Source organism: Bos grunniens, chromosome 8, assembly GCF_055505025.1.
Source record: "Bos grunniens cultivar Pamir isolate PY7600 chromosome 8, Bosgru_T2T1.0, whole genome shotgun sequence".
Classification (NCBI taxonomy): Eukaryota; Metazoa; Chordata; class Mammalia; order Artiodactyla; family Bovidae; genus Bos; species Bos grunniens.
In genome coordinates this window covers 58,550,302-58,573,234 of record NC_141172.1, presented here as the reverse complement: position 1 = coordinate 58,573,234, position 22,933 = coordinate 58,550,302, and the positions used below count along the sequence as shown (strand labels likewise).

At 49.9% G+C, this 22,933-nt stretch overlaps 1 protein-coding gene across 28 annotated transcripts; it reads right to left on the bottom strand.

The window, feature by feature from the left end:
• Positions 1-94: 94 nt before the first annotated feature.
• NPR2 (natriuretic peptide receptor 2) lies at positions 95-22,400 on the bottom strand. Of its 28 annotated transcripts, none has more exons than XM_086415811.1 (23): positions 17,283-18,685; positions 16,800-16,901; positions 16,221-16,426; positions 10,241-10,354; positions 9,822-9,957; positions 9,484-9,578; positions 9,117-9,249; positions 8,801-8,885; positions 8,102-8,222; positions 7,865-7,939; positions 7,576-7,653; positions 7,241-7,345; positions 7,052-7,123; positions 4,082-4,241; positions 3,752-3,907; positions 3,508-3,676; positions 3,199-3,345; positions 2,585-2,708; positions 2,327-2,395; positions 1,099-1,273; positions 929-1,027; positions 569-660; positions 95-438 (listed from the first exon to the last, which is right to left on the bottom strand). In XM_086415811.1, exons 1-23 carry the CDS (start codon positions 17,947-17,949, stop codon positions 373-375), a joined length of 3,246 nt encoding a protein of 1,081 aa, XP_086271937.1. In that variant the 5' UTR covers positions 17,950-18,685; the 3' UTR covers positions 95-372. The 28 variants fall into 28 exon arrangements, 18 of the variants coding, with proteins under 18 accessions (XP_086271937.1, XP_086271943.1, XP_086271944.1 ...); XM_086415817.1 differs by having other exon boundaries at positions 8,102-8,231; positions 17,283-18,171; XM_086415818.1 differs by having other exon boundaries at positions 8,102-8,231; positions 16,828-16,901; positions 17,283-17,464.
• Between the last annotated feature and the right edge of the window lie 533 nt (positions 22,401-22,933).

Sequence of the window (22,933 nt, the reverse complement as noted above, 5' to 3'; positions counted from 1 at the left end):
AGACTGCTGATTCAGTGATTCTGTGAGTTACTGTTTCCATACCCCAGAACCTTTCCTTGGCGCCGCCCCTAACGCAGACTATGTCACCCATAACTGTTTTTGTTTGTTTGTTTTATATTTGGCCAAAATATTCTGGTCTAGATACAGATATTTACAGAAGGTAGGGAGGAAGGAGACCAGGCCAGAGAGGGACAGGTATATGTACAAGACTGAGCTGCAAAGGGCAACAGCTTCCATATAAGGTGGGCGTTTTATGCATGTTGATTTCCATCTCATGTGACAATGTCCACTTCTGATGTGTGGAGAGATGATGGCTACTGCCCACCCAGGTACCAGCAGCAGGGGACTGTCTGACTTGGGAAGAAGTAGGGTTTATAGGAGCCCAGCAGGTCCTTTCCGCTCTCCTAGGAGCCAATAAGTTCGCATCTTTCCTTTTCCCTGGAATTGGGGGAGCAGAGATAATTCAGATTCTTCTGTTATTCCTCGTACCTCCCTCTCTTCCCCCACAGCCTCCACAGTCACGTTGATCCTCCCTTTCCATGACTCCCTCCCTGTGGCCTGCCATCACCTTCATCTCCACATCCCCTCGAAGCTCTAGCTGGAAGCATCCAAGTTCATCCAGGGCATCCTTGGTGGTAGAGGAGACATGAATCTTCAGGGCTGGGGCAGGACAAGAGAGATGATGGAAAGAGGAATCAAAGAAAAGGCAACTGAAGAACTGCAGTATCAGGGAGAGCTTTACCCAACCACCATCCCTCAGGAGGGTCTCAGTCTTCCCAGGGCACATGCACTAGAACCAAAATATGTCCAAGGACGGGGAAATCAGGAACTTCAGTCTATCCAATTGAGAGATTTAGAGGAACTCTGAAAAGAAGAAAAGGCCAACCCAGATGGAGGCTGGGGCTGAGGTTGAGGGTTGATGTCTCACCTTGACCGTTAGACTCCATTCGGGAAGCAGTGTTCACTGTGTCTCCAAAGAGACAATAGCGGGGCATCTTCAGGCCAACGACCCCAGCACAGACGGGCCCTGTGAGAAGAAACAGGTTGGAAGAGCCTGGGGAAAGTGGATACGAGAGCAGGAGGGAGAATCAGCCCTACCTGTGTGGACCCCTATGCGTAGCCGCAGTTGGTCGTGGGGTCGGTGGCGGATGCGGAAGGAAGAAACTGCATCCAGTAATGCCAGGGCCATACGAGCAATTTCTGGGGCATGACGCTGACCATTTCTGCCTGGGAGACCAGATACCACCATGTAGGCATCTCCAATCGTCTCTACCTGATTGAGAGGGGGATAAAAAGGTCATCTCTATCTGTATCAATGGGCATGGGGAAGAGTAAGAGGAGACAAGCTGAGTACCACTATGAGTCATCCTGGCAGCCAGGAAGCCAGACAGTGACTGCCAAATAAGTGCCCCAGTCCTGAGAATCTGGGAGAAGCAGGCCCAATGAAATAAGCCCTACATAGCCCAAAGTGTCAAAGGAAAGAAAGCAGGCACTTGGCTTTGTTAACTGTACTGAAGCTGTGTTAGAGAAGGTCCTGGTTTTTAGGAACTACACACAGACTTATTTAGGAATGAAGGGGCACTGTGTCTGCCACTTACTTGCAAAAGGTTCAGAAAAAAATTATATGGATATATAGATAGGTTTTTTTTTAATAAAGCAAATGGGAAATACAAACAATTGGTAAATCCGAATAAAGAGTTTATCAGAATTCTTCATTATGGTAAATAAGAGATGGCAGAGTGAATCCAAAGGGAAGGGACAAGAGTGGGTATTTATTATCTATACAATGTTAGGCACTTATTCACAATAAGTCTATTATTCCCATCATACAGATAAAATATCTGAGGCTCAAGGAGCTTCTCTTACTTGCCCAAGGCCACACAGTTAGCCACAAAGTCAGGTCGTTTTTTACTCCCAAGCACCATAAAGCCTACCTTAAATGACTCAATGACTTCAACAAAAAGCTTTCACTACATAGCTTGTCCTTCATCCCAATATATCATTCTATACCCACATCCTGTATGCTCCCTCCATATCGAGGGGATGAAGAGAAAAGATGGCTAGACTCTGACCATACCCTCAGGCAAAAAGTGGCAGACTAGATCTTGTGATGGTTCTGATTAGGGAAGCCTCAAGGATTCACAAGAGATTAGACTGGGATGTACAACTACAGTGCCAGAGCCTCAGTTGTCTATAAAGAGCACTCCAGCACTGGAATGCTGGAGACTCAAGCAGGAAAACTGACCACGGGGCAGGTAAGGCACGTGGGGTTTGGGGAGACTGGTTTTTAAAGGACTGTCAGTGGAAGGGCGGCCCCAGCTCTCACCTTGTAGACGTCAAAGTTGTCAATTATGGCATCGAAGCATGTATATAGATCGTTAAGAAGTGTCACCACCTAAAAGGGATGGGAAAGTAGAGGCCTCAAAACTTGTGCCTGACTTTCTAAGAATTCTTAACACACGAGCCGTGGCAAGATATGGAAACTCCAGAACAAGCTAGTCTTTCCTATTATCAAGTTTCTCTATGCCCCAGTTAAGCTTCCCTAGGTCCCCACCCCGTCCCTGGCCCCTAACCTGTCTCTCACCTGCATGGGGGTGCTCTCTGCCGACAAAGCTGTGAAGCCAACGATGTCACTGAAGTAAATGGTAACGCTGTCAAAGGCCTCAGCCTGTACAGTCTCTCCCCGTTTTAACTGCTCTGCCACTGAACTAGGAGGCAAGGGTACAGTCCAAGCCAGACTCAGAGAAGTGGGCAAAGGGAGAGGAAAAGAGTGTATGGCTGGAGCAGAGATGGGTTCTAACATGAAAGCTGAGCCTAGGGGAGGAGAAGGAAGGTGGCTGGGAAGTCCTGACAGTCCAGAGCAAGATAGGGTGGACACGTGGTGGGGGTTGGAAGAGGATCCCTGGGGCTGCAGGCCAAATGTCCTAAGATGGGACTGTTCTACCTATACTCACTGGAGTGAAGCTCTGGTAGAGCAGCATCCTAAGAAGAAGGGATATGAGGCCAGGAAGAAGGCAGCACAACTCATTTGGAGACAGAATGAAAAACATGGTCTAGAGCCAGAATGGGTTCATGGTAGCAAAGATGTGACAAAGCAGGGTTCTGAAGGTTAGGAAGGGAGTTGTCAGGAGCTGGATGAGGTAGAAAGCAACAGAGCAGATACCAAAGGAAAATTCAGGAAGGGGTCAGAAGTCTCACTGGGGTAGAATTTGGTAGAGCAGAGCCTCAGCCTTGCGTTTCTCCTCCAGGTAGGCCTGTGTGCGCTCCTCCACCAGCTTCTCCAGGTTGTTGGCATACTGCTCCATGCGCAACAGGAGGTTGTCCAATATACTGGTGCCTCCTTCCCTGGAAGGAGGCCACGATATGGTACATGCTCCAAGATGGTCAAGGCTCCGGGGCTTTCTACCCAGCCCACCTACCCTCTTGGCCACACCAGCCCCACCTCATCCACTAAGACTGATGAGGCCTCTATCCCTGGGGAGCCCCTGCCCCGTCATGCCCTCTTACTTGTTAAAGCGGCGAATGAAGCCCTTAATCTGTCCAAAGTCTGGTCGTTCAGCTGGGTCCTGGGCCCAACATCGCTCCATCAGCAAAACTAGCTCTTCATTCAGTTGTGTCCGGTCAATACTTGGTCGGAAATAAGGCCGCTGACCATTCCGGACCTTCTGGACAATCTCTGAGGGTGATCAAAGGCTTGGTTGAAGAAAAGGTCCTCCAGGTAGGGGAAGCGCTAGGTAGTAGATTGACTTACCTTTGGGGCTGAGATCCAGGCCCTCCAAGTAGAAAGGCCCACTGCGAAGTGCTATCTCCTGTAAGATGATCCCAAAGCTATAGACATCAGCCTTCTGCATGCCTGTGGTTGGCAGGGGGTTCCCACTGAGCAGTTCTGGGGCAGTCCACAGCTTCTCTGAAAAGAAGGAACCAGGTCCTCAAAGATGGAATCCCCAAGCCCACCTGGGCTCATTCGCATAATACTCGCCACAGTACTGCCACTCCATCTCCCTCTCCCACCCTCCCTAAGTGGAAATGATCAGGGCCGGGGGAGGGCAATGCAGAAGTGGGTTGTGGGGAAAGGCCTCACTGGCATAGAGGGCATGGCTGTCATCAGGTTCAGCAGTTGATCGGAAGCTGGCCAGGCCATAGTCTGTGATTTTGAGCACGAAACGACTATCCACCACACAGTTTGAGGACTTGAGACTCCCATGGGATGCAATAATGCTGTTATGGAGAAAGGCCATGCCCTGCAGGATACAGATCAAGTCATAGGATTGGATCATATCTGGCTTAGGATACCCCCTCTCCACGAGATGGGCATTAGCTAGCTGTCTAAAGATCTCAGGGCCATAAAAACAATATGCTAATTTTGGAAGGCATCATTTGTACAGTTTCCACTCAAAGAAGCAGGCAAAAATAGGACAGTCATCTCTTCCATGGGCTTCCCTGGTGGCTCAGATGGCAAAGAATCCACCTACAATGCAGGAGACCTGGGTTTGATCCCTGAGTTGGGAAGATCCCCTGGAGGAGGGCATGGCAACTCACTCCAGTATTCTTGCCTGGGAAATCCCATGGACAGAGAGCCTGGCAGGCTATAGTCCATAGGGTTGCAAGAGTCCAACACAACTTAGCAACTAAACCACCACCATCTCTTCCTGGTACCTTAAGCAGTATATCAGCGCCTAAGCACCAGGGACAGGAGACATACATAAGAAGAGGGACAAGGGGAGCTATCAGCTATTACCCTGGAAAGGGCAGTTTGTCTTCCAAGTAATGAAGGGAACAGAACTATGAGGGTGAACTCCAAGAATACTACACCCATGATGGCCTCAAATGCTTGGCCACTGCTCAGGAAGGCGTGCTTTGAGATCCAGGTATTAAGACTACCTAAATGCACCAAGGAAGATAAGCCAGTTGGAAACTTTAACATATAATCATAAACAGGCAGGCAGGTCAAGATGGAGAAGAAAAGTGATCTACTAGAGGGAATGCGGACCAGAGAGAAAGTGGAGAAGATGGTAAATTAGGAAAACCTAGGACTTCCCTGGTGGCATAGTGGTGGGAATCTGCCTGCCAATGCAGGGGACACAGGTTCAATCCCTGGTACAGGAAGATCCCACATGACCCAGAGCAACTAAGCCTGTGAACCACAACTACTGAAACCTGAGCACCAGAGCCTGGGCCCTGCAACAAGAGAAGCTACTGCAGTGAGAAGCCCATGCACTGCAATGAAGAGTAGCCCCTGCTTACCGCAACTAGAGAAAGCCCACATGCAGCAGTGAAGACCTAGCACAACCAAAAATATGGACATAAATAATTTTTTTTAAAAACTCTGGAAAATGGACCAAGGTAGGAGGTAGCTGCCAAATCAATGCAGAAGCCTGAAACTTCTGACCCCACAGGGCCAGAGAGGAGAGAACCTTTGCCTGTGAAGGACTCTAAGGCAGGTCCTAAGAGGATAGAGTGATGCTTCCCCTGGGAAGTCAGTTTGGGTGGAATAAAAAAAGGATACAGTGCTAACCAAAACTCTTCTAAATGTTTAGCTCTGGGCCTAAACAATTCAAAACTCTAGTCTCTGTGAACTCTTTCTTCTTATTTGTTTCATCTTGACATCAACAAACCTTTGGAAATCTCCAAATTTGTGAATATAGATATGATTAGGCTTCTGGATTTGTTATAAATCACCTTTCCATCAAATCATTGTTCTCTTAAGAGTCATGTTTTTCTTATAATTTATCATCACACCTCCAGTTGAGTACCACATCAACGTGACCTAATAATTTCTCTCTCATGTGATGGCAAACTTTACATTACACACAAAATTTTTAAAATAACTTCATTAGAACTCATCAGAATAACCAAAGCCAGATCAGGTGTGGTACAGGTGATCCACTAGGCTAGCTCACTGACCCAGGGACTTGCTTCTAAACACCTGTGCAAGATGCAAATTTGCTGCTGCTGCTGTGCAACCCCATAGATGGCAGCCCACTAGGCTCCCCCGTCCCTGGGATTCTCCAGGCAAGAACACTGGAGTGGGTTGCCATTTCCTTCTCCAATGCATGAAAGTGAAAAGTGAAATTGAAGTCGCTCAGTCGTGTCCAACTCTAGCGACCCCATGGACTGCAGCCTTCTCCAAGATGCAAATTTAGATCTCCACAAATCCATGGATCTCTGGGTCACTTGAAAATAGCTGAAGCCTAGTATCTTAGATGGACAAGGCAATGGCAACCCACTGCAGTACTCTTGCCTGGAAAATCCCATGGATAGAGGAGCCTGGTAGGCTGCAGTCTATGGAGTCACTAGGAGTCGGACACGACTGAGTGACTTCACTTTCACTTTTCACTTTCATGCACTGGAGAAGGAAATGGCAACCCACTCCAGTGTTCTTGCCTGGAGAATCCCAGGGGGAGCCTGGTGGCTGCCGTCTCTGGGGTCGCACAGAGGCAAACACGACTGAAGCGACTTAGCAGCAGCAGCAGCAGCAGCAGTAGCAGCAGTATCTTAGAAGATACCAAATGATCAGCATCGTTTTCCTTGGCTTCTCAGTTTTATTTAGAGAAGTAAGTAAAACTTACTTTTTTAATGTAAATTTAAACTTTACATTTACTTAGTAAAATGTTCTTTTTGAATTTCAGTTTTTCTGAACAAAAGAGCAAATATGCCAAATATTGGCTAGAGGGTAAATGACAGAGAAAAATGGGGGTAAAAAACCCAGAAGATAAGTATGTTTGGAGACCCCATTCATTTTTCCCTGCTAAGAGATTTTAATATAAACTCTTGGAGGTTAAAAAAAATAAAAGGATGATGGAGAGAGATTTGAGGTGTCTAGTGTAGGAAAACAAAAATTTGCTATGAAGACTCTTTGTGGCAAATAAAACTCATTCCTCCTAATTGAAAGCCCCAGATCCCTTGTTTACCCATTATTAGCCAATCTTCAGAATAAGGGGAAGTGGAGAGAATGGAATTTTTAGAGGACCAGGAAGAGAAATCCTAAGCAAAGACAGAAAAAAGGAGGCATTATTAATGTGGATGAACTCAAGGAGTGGGGAAGACTCACCTTAACAAGGTCATTAATGAGTGAATAACGAAACATCCAGTCCAGGTTGATGCTGTCATTTTCCAGAATATCCTGGTAGGTGACATGGAATAGATGATGTGACTATCCTCGCCCCACTGTCACCCACACAGTTGATGTAATTTTGGGTCTATCTCCCTTGGCCCCATAATCCCCACCTAGATCCCACACCTGTAAACTCCCACGAGGACAATACTCGGTGACAATGCAAATGTTGGGAGGGTCTATGCAGGCACCAATGAAGCGAGTGAGATGGTTAAACTGAACATCTCTCATCTAGCCAAAAGGAAAAAAAAAGGAAGAAAAGAGAATTCAAAGAGCTAAAAATTAGATACAGAAATCTACCACTACAGAAGAGGACCTTTCTCTTAATTGTACTCACAACTCAAAGTCATTTATAAATGACCCACTTGCCCTCCCAGCCAGTATTACTATTCCCTAGTCCTCTCCTTCCCCTTCCACATCCGTGTCTATCCTGGTACCTCAACCCATACACCATGACTTACATGTTTCAGTTCAAACAGAACCTGCCGGGTCAGCTCGATGCGCTTCTTATTCACATGCTTGATGGCCACAACGTTTCCCTGAGGGTAGGGGTGAAAGGGGAAGAGGAACATGAATCTCTGAAGGAGCCTCTGGGTGCTGGGAAAGACTAGAGAACTGTGGGAGCACCCAGGAGCTCAGCTGGACAGAGAGAGGAGGCTGACAAGGGGCAGAGGGTCACGGGAAGAGGTGAAAGATGAGGATGAGACAGGATGAAATGGTGGGGACCAGAATAAGCGGATGACTGTTCACCTTGAAGTGACCGGTGTTGGCAAAGATCTGGTATTTCCCATGGGCTGTCATGAGCGAGCCGTAACTGGATCCCCGCTGGGGCCAAGGGCAACATGGAGGCGGAAGGATGAAAGGAACATTAGATGGTGGTGGTGGTGCAGGCGCTATCATTACAGGCTGATGTGCTGGGAAAGGTCCAGGGTATGAAAGGACAGGCACTCAGAGGGAAGCGGAGGGGCAGCTGAGAGGAGGGCTCACCAACGACAGCGTGAGGCGACTGCCTGCACCCTTATGGCATCGCTCTGAATTGCCGAACTGCAGCTCTTCCCAGCGGATGCGCCACAACATGCTGGCCAGCTCCTTCTCCAGCATCAGTTTTCTGTAAGGACTGCACCCCTCAGCTGACTGGCAAGCCCGATCCTACCACCCCAGAAGCCAGCTGCAGGGTGGCGGGGGCTTCCTGGCAGCTCTTGAGGCTGCAGTTGTCACACCAAGAGACAGGACAGAGAGAGAGTGAAGCACTCTCTGTGGGTCGGACACAAGCCCTGTGCTTATGTAAAAACACAGAGGCTGAAAATAAAGTACCTGCTTAAAATGCTGCCCGACTCTTTGCAACCCTATGGACTACAGCCCACCAGGCTCCTCTGTCCATGGAATTCTCAAGGCAAGAACAGTGGAGTGGGTAGCCATACCCTCCTCCAGGGGATCGAACCCACATCTCTTATGTCTCCTGCACTGGCAGGTGGTAGCACTAGTGCCATGGTAGCATCCATGGAAAGTTCACCTTTGCCCATAGAAGACCCCACTCAAAATCAGTAATTCTAGACTAGTGTACCCAGTCCAGACCAAAGTCGGGGCGGGGAAACAAGACCAAGGCTAAAAGACAAATGACAAGAAAGGTTAGAGACGACAGAGTTACAGCTAAGGGAGCCTGTCAGCGGAAAGCTCAGAACTCACCGGAAAATGAGGAAGCTGGAAACACCAAACATGATGAAGGTGATTCCTGTGCCCAGTGCCACAATTGCCAGAGTTGAAAGTGGAGCTGAAGGGGAGAGGGGGACCCTGAGAAAGACTGTGTGTGGCCTTGTGAGCCAGAAGGGGGCGATGCTCTTAGGTGCAGGGAGCAGACCCATCTCGAGGTAGAGAGGAGGGAGGGGGTAGAGGAGACAGGTGAAACAGAGCAAAGAGTCGGGGGCAGGGGGTGCATGAGGAGGAATAAGAGAAAGGAAAGCAAAGGGAGGAAGAGCTGCTCCCAGTCCCTGCACACACCCACTTTTATCACAGGATGGGTCGTCCATGTCAAAGGCACAGGGGGGATTGTCCAGGGGTGGGACCCCCTTCACCCAGGGGATGGGCCGTCCTGTCCACCAAATCTGCTTCTCGGCTCCCGAGTAGTGGGCTGCAGGCTGTGAGGATGGAGAGAACGGGGCCCACAGGCCTGCTCCCACCAGCCTCCTCGCCCCATACCCAGCTACTTTGCTGCTTTTCTCCCCAACCTGCCACTCCCCCCACCACTATCATGCAGCTCCAGGAGAGAAAGTAAGGCCCTGCCTCCAGTGCCTTTGGTTCTTCCCCCAAAAGGATCCTAAAAGCTGGGTTTGTGGGCCCCACACTCTCTTCCCTGCCTCCTCCCCCATCACCTGAAAGTCCCCGGAAACCAGGTCTCCCATGGCCCACAGGACAAAATCAGTCTCCCGGTCATTGTTCTTGTCCATAACGACCAGTCCAGTTACACCTAAGACAGAAAGGAGCACCCCTTACTTGGAGATCTGCCCTTGGTCCCTCTCCTATCTTCCCAAGCCCTCTAGTTACCTGGCGGTCCGTCCCTGCCCCCATTCTTAGCATGTGTCCACCTCAGCCGGGTGCTCTGACCCCAGCTAACTCTCTCTCCTGCCCCTGGTGTCTGTGTTTGCCTCTGCCCACTCCACTCCTGAGCCTGAAAGCAGCGCTCTGGCCCTCATCTGACCCTCTCCATTACCACGGTATCTTCGTCCTTGCATCTTCTCAACAATTCGAAGTCCATCTTCCCGGGTGCCTCCCTCCTGTATGGTCTCGTTCAGGACTTCGGCATACAGAAGGATCCCATCGTAGAAGCAGCCAGCAATGAGGTTCATCTGGGGGTGGTAACTTCAGCAGTGCTCTCCAAAGGTCCTGCCAGGCCCCTTCTCCAGCCCCCCTCCCATCTCTGAGGTCTCCTTCTTCTCCTCCTGGTTTGCTTTCTTCCCTCCTCCCATAACTAAGGGGCCATCCCTGCCTCACTAGGGCAGAAGGGAAAAACCCAGATGGAAGCCCCCCACAGTAGGGCTGGCTCTGTGGCCAAGGCTGTATTCTGAGTTAGGGAGAAGAGCCTTTCCTCAAAGCCTGGCCTGACTCTCGGGGAGAGAGAGATCTGCTTACCAAGGAAGGGGCCAGCTCCACACCAAAATCCTCCCGTGCTCTAATCAGAAGACGATTCTGGAATTCCTGGTACTCAGGATTCGGGGGTTCTCGGTATGTGATGACCAATACCGTCTGGACCCACAGCACATGGGAGAGTGAAAAGGATTCAAGATGGGAATTAGGGGAAGAGAGGAAGCAGGATAGAGAGACGTGGTGAAATACACATGATATAAAATGTACATGGCTGACCCTGAAGGCTGAGAGGATACTAAACACTCTGTGTGTGTGTTTAATACATCTGGGAGAAGGGGTGGCACTCCTCCATACAAGGTAGATAGAACCATCTGTCTACGGATGGTTCCGGGAATGTGGAGACTAAGAAACAGACAAAGTCAACTCCATCCCCCAAATGGGCTCTTCATCTTCCTGAAGCTCCTACTATCCCTCAAGGCTCCTCGGTCCCTTCCTTTCTGGGTACCTGTTACCAGCAAGGACAACCCTGAGCAACAGCTTCTCTCCCTGGTGTTAATACTGCTAATACTATCAGCAGAATGTTGGCCCAGTGCTTCCACCCAGTGAGTTAAAGAGATTTCAGGTCCTATGACAAGTGGGGGAAATACTTTGAGACAGTGATTCCATCGGTAAAAAGCCACGAGCCCATTCCTTTAACGTGTGTAGAACACCCACTATATGCAGTACTGCCCTGCATACCAGCCTAGTCCCACAAGTCATGAGTCACAAGGAAAGCACACGGTCCCATGCCCACACACACCTCACAGGTAAGCCAGTGACACATGTGGTCTCAGCTGTGCACACTTCTCACTGGCCACGGTCAGCATTTCTCTGTCTTCCACGGGGGTGCCTGCCTGGCTCCCACCGCCCTCCCACACTTCCCCCTTCCTGGCCTCGGCCTGCACCTCAGGCCTCCACAATCACTAGCCTCTCTGCCTTGGTCAGAAAACTGGCATGGCAACTTTGGGGAAAGACTTTAGATCAATATATTTTGTGAAATGAAAGATTAAAACTAGTCATTTCTAGCAATTGTGTTAATCCATGTCTTTAATCCCTAAAGTACTGTAGAGATACTAGATACATTACTTATGATCTATTCTAGATCAATTCACTCCAGGTACGAAATAGTGAAGTCAGTTTATAACACATATTCAATATATAGACTAGAGTTTGCCTACTGAGGTAATTATTCTTACTGGAGCGTGTGAATGCTTGATCACACATTGCTAATACTCTCCCACTGTCAGGCAGAATTAAAAAGGAGAGGGAGACTGAGGGTGGGGCTGGAAGGGTTCATTCAGGAACACTTACTCAATGAATAAAATAAAAACAGAAAGGTAGGATATGGTTGACAGTGCAAAAAGTTAGTTAAAAGGCTCGAGGGACTTCCCTGGTGGTCTAGTTGTTAAGAATCCACCTGCCAATGCAAAAGATACAGGTTTGAGCCCTGGTCCGAGAAGATCCCACATGCCACAGAGCAACTGAGTCCACGCGCCACAGCTGCAGAGCCTACGCTCTAGGGCCCGCACTCTACAACAAGAGAAACCATTGCAACGAGAAGCCCACACACTGCAACGACCGTAGCCCTGACTCACCACAACTAGAGAAAGCCCACACGCAGCAATGAAGACCCAGCACAGCAAAATAAATAAATAAAATGTTTAAACATTACAAAAAGAAACTTGAAAAGATCAGGCTTCACACAATTTACATTTCAATACAAATGTTGATAATAGATTTCCAGTGCTTTTTAAAAAGTAATTCCCTAGGTTTGTTTGTTTGCTAGAACAGCAGTTCTCAAATGTTTTTGGTCTCACAACCCCTTACTACTAGAAATTACGGAGGACTCCAAGGAGTCCGTAATTTGGATTACATCTATCAATATTTACCATAGGAGAAATAAAAACTGACAAAGTTTTAAAGCACAAGAATACACAAGCACACCTTCTATAGCTGCCAGAGTGATGACATCATCTCACATCACGTAGCCTCTGGAAAACTCCACTGTACAATCATGGAAGAATGAGAGTGACAGAGGCAAATAACATCTCAGTATTTTTAAAATAGTTTTGACCTCACGGTCCCCATAAAAGGATTCCAGGGGCCCCCAGGATCCCAAGACCACACATTGAAAACTGCTATGCTAGACTCTTCTGCTGTGGTTACTAGCTACTAAAAAAGAGAGAGAGAAGCAGAAGAACCTCCAAAGAATTGCTGTTCTTGCTCAGGGGCTAGAGAGAAGGTAAAGGTAGGTCATTGTGTCCCATTTCATAGGGGACCCCAGGTGGAAAAAAAAAAAAAGCAAGCAAAGGCTGCCAAAAATGAGTGCAGCTGTGATGGAAGCCAGAAGGGCACCCAGGAAATGTGGAAGGGCAGCAGACACCTGGCTCAGCCTGTGGGCCCACCCACACCTAACCCCGATTAATGGACAGAATGGTGGTCTCCAGAAGAGATGCTGCCCCACACAGCCCTTGGTTTAGTGCTAACTTCCATTCTAGATGCTGGAGTCCCCCCTCTGTAACCCAGTCTCATGCTGGTCACCTAGGTGGTGGCTTCTGCCTGGGTTTCTGGGCCAGTCTGGCTAATGTTCTAAAATGTCCAGAGGCTCTGGGTCCTTAGAGCTGATTCATTTGTTTAGCTCCACTGTATCTACTTATTTTCCCCTCTCCTGACTGATCATCTCGGTTTATAGTATCTGCCAGCTCTACTCCTCTCTAGAACAATTCCTGACTCTGTCCCCCTCTTCCCAACACACACCTTAATTTAACTCAGTAAACATGTGCTGGGCACATGGACTACACAGATAGGTATGATCCCTGCCCTCTAGCAGCTACGGTTTAATGACATTTAAAAATCATAGCAACATACTTAATTTTAGGGTCTCCTCCCCAACTCTAGCTAGTATCCAGCAAGAGCCGGGACCCTTTCCTTGGGCACGACACCCGCCTGGAAAGCCGTGGATATCTGTATCAGGAGCTCCTCACCTCTGCTGCCGCCTTCTCCAGGTTAGCCTGGTCCAGGACCACAGTGGGCCAGGTATGTCTGGGGTGTGGCCTCTCTGCTCTTTCATCCTTGTCTGAAACTGACCACACAATCTCCCTAACCCCCTGCCTGGCTTCAGGATCAGAAAAGGCTAAGAAGAGCTTTGTCAGAGGATACCCCATCACCCTCTCTCCCCACCTCACTACCTTGATTTTCCCGTTGGCATGTTCTTGACTGCCCATTCTCTTATACTGTAGCAAAACCTCTCTCTTTGCTTTTCTGTCTTAATAATGCCTACAGTGAGTGGGAGAGCTGAGAATTAATTTATAGTCGGCCCTTGAGCAACATGGGTATGAACTCAGGTATCAGCATGGGTCCACTGATGATGCGGCTTTTTTTTTTTCCAGTAAACACAGACCACGGTACTGTATGATCCATGGTTGGCTGAATCCACAGATGTGGAACTTCTGATGGGAAGGCCCGACTGTAAAGTGATGCTCAGATTTTTGACTGCATGGAGGGGTGGGTGTCCCCACTTCCCACAATGTTGAAAGACCAATTGTCAGTAACTAATTGTTAGTGGACTATATCCCTCCTCCCCTATCCTAAGTGCTGGGGCCTCTTGGCTGATAGGAATTCTCCCACAAGAGAGAGAGATGTTCCCTCAACAAAGAAAATGTGGCCCAGAAGGCTGTGGAGTCTTCCCATATGGGAGGGTCAGGGAGACCTTCCTTGACCACGGTAGCGAAAGCACAATTCCCTTATTACTCTCTTCTCAAACCACTCCATTCCTTTTTTTTTTTAAAGTACCATACCACATCACAATTTGTTCTGTACTAGTATTATTGCTTATTTGTTTATGTTGGTCTACTCTACTGGATGTGGACTCCAAAAAGGCAGGGACTATATCTGTCATGTTCTCTGCTGTATACTAGTACCTAGCACAGCGACTGGGACTTAACAGGTGCTCAATAAACTCGAATAGAATGAGTCAGTCTTCAGGTGACTCAAACATTGACTGAATAGTAACTTCCAGAGCAGACAGTTCGACACAAGAGTGGGAAATCCGGTCCAGCCTGAGGATTCAGGGATTGTTTCTGGAAGGGAAGATAACTGATCTGAGTCCTAAAGAATGCCTTATTCAGACAGACAAAAGGTGAGAAGGTCGTTTTAGGCAAAAGTTACAGTATCAACAAAGCCTGTCCTGTCACTGCCTGTGTTCATGTGTGACAGTCACAGACTCAGGAGGGCAAACAGATGTGTCATTCACAGTCAGATGCAACCAAATACAAAATCACACCACAGCCACAGGGAGCTCAATCCAGTGCTCAGTGACAACCTGGAGGGGTGAGCTGAGGAGGGATATGGGAGGGGGTCTCAGGAGGGAGGGCACATATGTATGCCTGTGGCTGATTCCTACTGATGTGTGGCAGAAACCAACACAAATATCGTAAGCAACCATCCTCCAATTAAAAAAAAAAAAAAAAACCAGTCATATAAAACCTCACTTACTGAAGAAGGTGGCCAAACAAGTCCAGCACTTATACATACCTACTTAGAATCTAAGGGTTGAAAGGACCTTAAGGTTATCCCATATGCCACCTCAAATCCTTTTGGGAAAAGGAGGGATATGCATAAATAAGTTAAAAAAAATACTTATGCACACAAATCGGTGAAAGAGGGGAGCAATTCATGGGTATGATTTTAAGAGGCAGAGATTTGGGGTGAAGGGAGGAAGAGCACTGTGAACAGAAGGAGCAAAGAGCGTAAAGATGGGGGGCAGCGTTTGGTCGCGGATTTGAGAGAGGTCTAGCCGCTGACATACTCAGCAGTACTGGAAAGTAAGATTTTAAAAGTGGGTTGAGAACAGACTGTAGAAAATCTTAAAGGTCATGATAAGGAGTCAGGACTTCATTCAGTAGGAAATCAGTCATTTAAAGTTTTGAGCAGAGAAGTGAACAGAGTCATGTCCCTTCTCCCTACAAGTTGTTTCTCACATCCATTTCTTTTCATTCCTGCTATCATCAACACCCCCTGGAGAAGGAAATAGCAACTCACTCCAGTATTCCTGCCTGGAAAACCCTGTGGACAGAGGAACCTAGCGGGCCACAATCCATGGGGTTGCAAAGAGTCAGACACAAATGAGCAAACACGCATCCTTACCACAGCTCAAGCCCATACCTCTAGGCCTCATTCTAGGCTAGCACATACAGGTGGTCTCACTGCCTCCCATCTTCTCCTCTTCCAATCCAACCTGAATTCTGTCAGTATACTTCTCATCACAAAAAACAAACACAAACCAACCTCGACAACTCAGCCATTCAAGTCCAAGCACCTCAGTCTTAGGTTCAGGGCTCTTCTTAAGCTGAGGCTACCCCTGCAACATTATTTCTTATAATCTGCCCCAAGTGAACCACTCTTTCTTATCAGGTCAGTTTGCCTTGGACCTCCAAACAGGTCCATTCCTGTCTTTTTCTCTTAGCCTCCTGGATCCTCTTTCCCACTCTGACTAGGAAAACAACATCTGTCTTTAAAGTCACAATACAGTCTTGCTTCCTTTATAAAAGCCATCCCTAAACCCAGCCCACAGTGACTCTCTCCTCTGAACCACTCAAGTTCTTAGCATCTCTTCCAGGACCCATAATCACATCCTATCTCATACTTATATCTAACTGTACTGCAATCATGCCTCACCTCTTCAGAAAGGGTGGAAGCCCTCCCAGGGGCTGGGACTAAATCTTCTCCTGAACTTTTCTCCCTGACAGTATATCTACCATTGGTCCTTAGGAAAGCCAGCCATTCCAAGATCTTAAGAGGTGGCCTTGGCAGACTCACTGAGAAAGAGCCACAAAGGTGAGACTAGGCTAGAAAATCCTCTGTCCTTTTTCACCCCTATAGTTTACAATTCTCCCCTATTGCTGGGGCTTCTGTGGGGTCTTATGAGAGAAAGAGAATCCCCCAAAAGTTCCTCTCCCCCTTCCTTCAAGTTTGGTTCAAATGATACCTGAAATGCTTCTCTGAGGGCCTGGGCCTGTTCCCGGGTGCGATTATCCTGCCAGGGCCGGCCCATGGAGCGTGTGGGGCCTGCACGGAGACTCTCCCCAAAGACATCCAGGTAAAAGAAGACGTAGTCCCCGTTGGTCAGGTTCTCCCTCTGGGCCTGCAGCAGGATCTCATGCAGCATCTCCAGAGGGCCACAGATGTACACAACTGCGGCAGGTACATGACAGAGGAGCCCCTGAGAGAGGGGCTGGGACCCTCAACAGCCCCCTTTCTGACCGTCTGCATTTCCACACTTAGCAAGGAATAGAGGCCCGAACCTATCAACCACCCACCAGATGTGCCCCATCCCTCCCCTTGGGAGTCTATGTCATAAGTACCCTGGGGCCATAAGGACCATCTGGCAGAAGTCAGAGCCTGACTCCAGACTCCAAAGGAAGGGAGCTATCCCTAGAGCCCCTCCCCTTCCCAGAGCCCTGCCTTCTGCTCCCCACCCAGACCTCCTCACTCCCCCACTCTGCCCTGCCTCTCCCTAGGCTCAAAGGCACTGATTGCTCAGAATTTCTCTCAGTGTGAGCTTTACCTGTCTTTCCCCACCAAATCTGCTGTACCTCAAAGCCCATTAACAGAGTCCTCACTCTTCTTATGCCTCCAAGGGGTCTTGGCAGCCCAGTCTGAGAAGTCTCTGCTCACAGACAGGCACACATTTTGGAGTGACCATCAACTACATTCACTACTCCAGGGCACTCACATTGCTCTCCAGATTCAACGTCCCCCAACCCCATACTCTCCCTGACCCAAGCTTCACCCTCCATGCTATCTTATTCCTTGTTCACACTACCTGTTAACGGCCACCAGCAGCGCCGCCACCCCACCCCACCCCACCCCCCGCCCCAATACAATGCCTCGGGCCTCTCCCAGGAGCTCCATCCATGTCTGCTTATTGATCCCAACCACCACCATCAGCTCCTCAACACCTATCTACATCTACAGCCTCCCAGTGCTGAGCCCCAGGGACACCGCAACCCTCCTCCCCTAGCCCTAACACAGCCCGGGCCACACTCACTGCGCCCGTTGGCCCGGATGAAGTGGGTAGCCTGCTCAGGGCCCCCCGGCTCACGGGCATACACCTGGTGCTGTACACTGAGGTTGCTGCCCTGCAGGGCCTCAAAGACTCCCTCGATGGTGAAGTAGTGAGGCCGGTCATCTGTGCGAGCATCCAGATACAGCAAGGCAGCACGGGCAGTCCAATTGAAGTGCCCGTGGAGCATCACTACAAACTCACCCAGCTTAGGAGCAGAGGGGCCAGTGCGCACCAGGGTTCGGTAATGCTCACTCTTAGCCGAAAAACCAGAGGCCACAGCACCCGCGGTCAGCAGGGGAAGGCGCCAGTGTGAGGCAAAGCGAGCCACAGAGGCAGCAGGGTACACGCAACCCGGGCCCAACAGAAGGTCGGGGTCATGGTACAACTTGAGATCCACAGCGCGCAGAGGGGCCAGGTACTCAGAGCAGGCACCGTCCAGCTCAGAGCTGACAAAGCGGAGGTCCACGGGCAGCGCCCGGCCCAGCGCCTCCATGGCAAGCGCCACAGCGGGACCCACCCGTGGCCAGGCCCAGGCATAGCTCAGGTTGTGTTCGGGCAGCACCACCGCCAGCGTCAGGTTGCGCGCCCCGGGAGGACGCACCCCACCTGCCAGAGCTGCCACCACCAGCAGGAGAGATGGCAGTGCCATGGGGAGAAAGCGGCGGCCCCACCGCCCCCAGAACCCTGGGCCAGGCGGGCCTATGGGGGAGACACCAGCACCACCCAGCCTGGAACCAGGGGAAGACCGCCAGAAGAGAAGTGATGATGAGCCAGGAGGGTTGGGACACAGGAGAGGGGCAAGGATGGGCGAGGAAAAGGAGGGAGCGGGTGAGGACTGGGTCCAGCAGCCCAGGGCAGAGACTGAGGAGGACTAAGGGTAGGGTGGCAGGAGGACGGCGGGACCGAGGGGGCCTGTGACTGGGATGTGGACAGTGAGGGGTGAAGTCGGCTGATGAATCTGAAGCTGAGGAGCAAAAGGGGATCCGAGACTGGGATGGGGTGGGGGTGGGGGACAGGCTGGTACAAAGAGAAGGCCTGGGGGGCACCTCACGGCCGAAGGGGCTAGGAGGGCAGAGAGCTGCGGAAAGGAGGACCAGGGGGGTAAGGTGGGAGGGGGCTGGCGCGGCGGAAGGACTGGGACCATGGGCGGCGGGGAGCGAAGCGAGGCCTGGGCCGGAGGGGAGGGAAGGCAGGGGTGAATCTCCCGGAGAAGGCTTCTCCCGAAGCTCCTGCTTGGACTAACGGGCCCAGGGCGCTGGTCCCATCCGGAGCTGCGGCGGCCCTGCCCGTGTCCCAGCTCCTCTCTGCTCCGCTTCTCCTGGGCCCGGGCGGCCGGCGCAGCCCCGCGCTTCCTCCCGCCCCCTGCCTGGGCCCCCGGGCGCGCCGCTCGTCCGGGTCAGGTCGCCGCGGCCCGGCCGTCTCCGCTCGCTGCGCCGGCGGCGGCCGAGTGCGACTCCCCGGGCAAGCCGCCCGCCCCCGCCCCGCGCCTTCCCCGCCCCCTCCCCGCGGCCCCTCCTTCTCCCCCGCCCGGCCCCACCCTCCGGCGCCTGCTGTCTCCCCCAACCCGCCCCCCCCGCCCCCCCCCCACCCCTACCCGGCCGCCCGGGGACCTCCCAGGTCTCACACCCACCCAGGGGGCGCCGCGCAAGGGCCTCCCAGGCCGGCGAGGTTCAGGGCGTCCCCTCACTTTGAGGCCTGCCCGGTCTCCTCCGGGCCCCCCGGGCCACCCCAGCGCGCGCTGTCCATGTCACTCCCAGGAGCCAGGGCCTCTCTACACGGCCCTCGCACATCCCGCTCTTCTTAGGGTCTCCTTTCTCAATTTCCCCGAGTCCCTCAGACACTCCAGCCTCAGGAAGAAGTCTGGAACCCCCACGTATTTGGTATCCTCACTGGTCCTCCACCTAGCGAGCCACACCACCCTTCTCACTGCTGCGAACTCTCTCTCCTCTTCACCAGCAAAACATGCTTGCTCCTGGAAGAACAGGCCCCTCCAGGACCAAGGTGTCCCAAGGACCGATTTTTCCCTAGTCCTTACGAAGTCCATGAGTCTCCCTTTTCCTTAAGACTTAACTCTCCAATCTCTCTTCCTGGCCCTACGCCCCGTCTGTGCCCTCCCGTGTCCTCAGAGGCCACCACAGCCCACTGGGCTTCCATCACACCATCTGTTCCTGGGCAGGACCCCAGAACAGCCTCTTCTCTTTGTCTTCCTTCACAGCCCAGGCTCGCAACCGACAAAAGCTCAGGGACTGACTCAGCAGAACATTTCCAGCAGTGGAAGCCCACTGTGTCCCCTTTGGGTTCCACCCTCCCTCCTAAGCATCCAGCCTAGAAGGCTCACCCCAGACACCCCAGATCTGGAGGAGCTGTTCTGATTGCCAGGACTAGCTTGGGAGGGATGAAATCATGATTGCTGGGAGGAACTGCCATGGGACCTTAGGGAGTTTTCCTCAAATTGTCATTAAGGAGATGCACATCAACCCATTTTCCTCCCCCCTCCCAAGAGCCACAGTGCATCTCCTGCTTCAGGCCACTTCTCCAGCAATCACAATTCCAAGAAGCTGAGAGCTCCCGGAGTAGAGCGAGAAGGGTGGGTGTGCAGGGAGAGGAGGGGCTTAGTTTCTCTGAGGTGGAGGCGACACCTAGTGGTTTGGGGAGGGAACTAAAGGACAATGCCATTTTATTCTCAGGTACAATATTTCTTTATTGAACACTGTCTGCCTTGCACAAGCTATGGGGATGAATGCACAAAGCTGAATGATACAGGCTTACCTTTGCGGAGCATTCATTTGGAATCCCTTGGGCTCAGAGGCCAAAGGCAAGCCCCCCAACAACCTCTTTTGCCCTCAAGCCAGTAGAAATGGAAACCTTTGGATAGCTCTTTAAACTAGACTTGTAACTCCAGTTCCAGCTCCTGACACTGTTAGTGCAAAGAAACTTCATCCTATCTGAGCAAGGAAAAGAAGGATAGACCAGACAAAAGGGTAATGGGACAACCTGAAAAAGACATGACTCTAGCTTCACATACAATCAACCAAATACTTTTCAAGCAACTACACACATTTTAATCAGAGAAGCAAATCCAAATGACACAGTCTCTGCCAGAATCACAGAATTTCAGTGCTAAGAGGAATCTTATAAATATATTGTTCACTCCTGTTATTTAAAGATAATTGAAAACTGAGTCTCTGAGAGGGAAGTCCCATAACTTCCTCTCGAAAACTGAGTCTCTGAGAGGGAAGTCCCGTAGCTTCCTCTCCTGCCCCTCTCCCCCAACTCTACATGGTTTTTTCTTTTTAAAAAAATTTTCTGCTCAGGGTCTTAGCTGAGGCACACAGTATCTTTCATCTTCCGTGCAGTATGTGGGGTCTTTAGTTGCAGAGCACGATAGCATATGGGATCTAGTTCCCCAACTAGTGGAGAAGGAAATGGCAACCCACATCAATATTTTTGCCTGGAGAATCCCATGGACAGAGGAGTCTGGTGGGCTACAGTCCATGGGGTCACAAAAAGTCGGACACGACTGAGCGACTGACACTACACTACACTACATTCCCTGACTACGATTGAACCTGGACCCCTTGCATTGGGAGCGTGGAGTCTTAGCCAATGGACCACCAGGGAAGTCCCCTTTGTGGCTTCTTAATAGCAGATCAGACACTAGAATACAGGTTTCCTGGTCTCTAAGGTGGGCTCTGGACAGATATTTGCTGACTCATGGAACTTACCATGTGAAGCTATGCTTAGAGGGTAATGGCCACCAAAGACCCAAAAGAGTCTCTCTAGAACACCTGCAGACCCAAGAGAGGGAGGATCAGACACCACTGTTGCCCAGACTCTCCAGATGAGTTCAAATACATGATATATCATTTCAAGCATCTTGCCCCTTCCCTCTTCCTTCCAACTTGCCACTAAGACTATAAAGTGGGAAGGGCAGGGAAATAAAGTTAACTGCTTAATACTGTTTCTTATTTCTTTTTTAAAAAATTTATTTATTTTTTTTGGTTGCTTTTGGTCTTAGTTGCATCATGCAAGATCTTTGCTGCATCATGAGGGATCTTGCCTTGCAGCGCATGGACTCTCCAGTTGTGGCACGAAGGCTCGGTAGTTGCAGAGCACGGGCTTCGTGGCTCTATAGCATGTGGGATCTTCATTCCCTGACTAGGGATGCAACCCACATCCCTGCATTGCAAGGCTGATTCTTAACCACTGGACCCCCAGGGAAGTCCGCAATGCTGTTTCTAATTAACACCCAGTGAAAATTTTTTGTTTTTTCATTTGCAAGAAGAGACCGAAAATGTTAGATAAATGAGAACTTTGATTATATCTATATATTCTAATCATCTAATTATGTTCTCCCTCATATAGACAATAAGATTTTTACTATTTGGTGGCCATACTGCTACTCATACAAAGCCTTGGAAGCCTAAAGGTCCTGCTGGCCTAAGCAGCACCCAGCTAGGAGTCAACTTTCTCTCTGGAGGGTTGGTAACGCCTCATACTACTTCGCAGACACCCTCTATAATTTCTTCTGGGACAGGGCCAGCCGAAACAACTCATATCTGATCCAGAACTAAACTGTGGAGCATCAAATTAGCTAACTACTAAGGAAATGGCAACCCACTCCAGTATTCTTCCCTGGGAAATCCCATGGACAGAGAAGCCTGGTGGGTTATAGTCCATGAGGTCGCAGAGAGTTGGACATAACTTAGCGACTAAACAACCACAGAAGCTGTGGTAGTTTCCAAGTTGTTCTGTTCCTTATTACAAAGAAATCCTGAGGCCTGTCACACTCTGGCCAAAGGAGCCTCAAGACCCTTGCTGAGTTCTGAAACCAACATGGGATTCAGGCTCATGACAATCTCCATGTTAAGCCTTGATGCCCCAAACAGACTCCCAGTTTAGTACTGAACTTGTAACTTACCTGATATCACAGCTAACTCCAGACCTTCTGGCCTGCTGTACACCAGATTGTGCCTCCAAGCCCATAGGATTCCAGACAAACAAAACACCTCGCTGTCTTTTCTCTGCTTAACCAACCTCACTTGCGGAAAAAGGCTTTGACTTATACGTGCTTTGCACACAAAACAGGTCCAAGAAAACCTGCCAACAGAGGACAGAGAGCAATTATGGAAAGTAAGATAAAATAAGACAGAAAAGATACATTTTCAAATGCAGCATTTTGGTAAGGGAGAGGAGAATGCAGTATAAAAAAAGAAACATAGTGGAAATTCCCTTGCAGTCCAAAGGTTAGGACTCTGCACTTTCACTGCAAGGGTGTGGGTTCAATCCCTGGTCTGGGAACAAAGATCCCACAAGATCCCACAAGGCTTGTGGCTGCAGCCAAAAACCAAAAAAAGAAAAAAATAATAGTGAAACATATTAAAGGAAAAAAAGACCTCACTATAATTCTACATTATTTCTTATAGTCCCAGTGAGGGAAAGAGACAAGCCGGAAAACAAGTCAAACCCCCATTTTTGCTCATGTGGCCCGCTCCCATCCCCCTCCTGACTCCCCTCCCCCTCCATACAGCATGGTTCTAGACTTTGAGGTCACCTTCTTATCATATGTAATATTCTCAAAGAGCTGCTATTATTGTTTAAAGGATCAAAGGTTTTTACTTTGAATTTACACA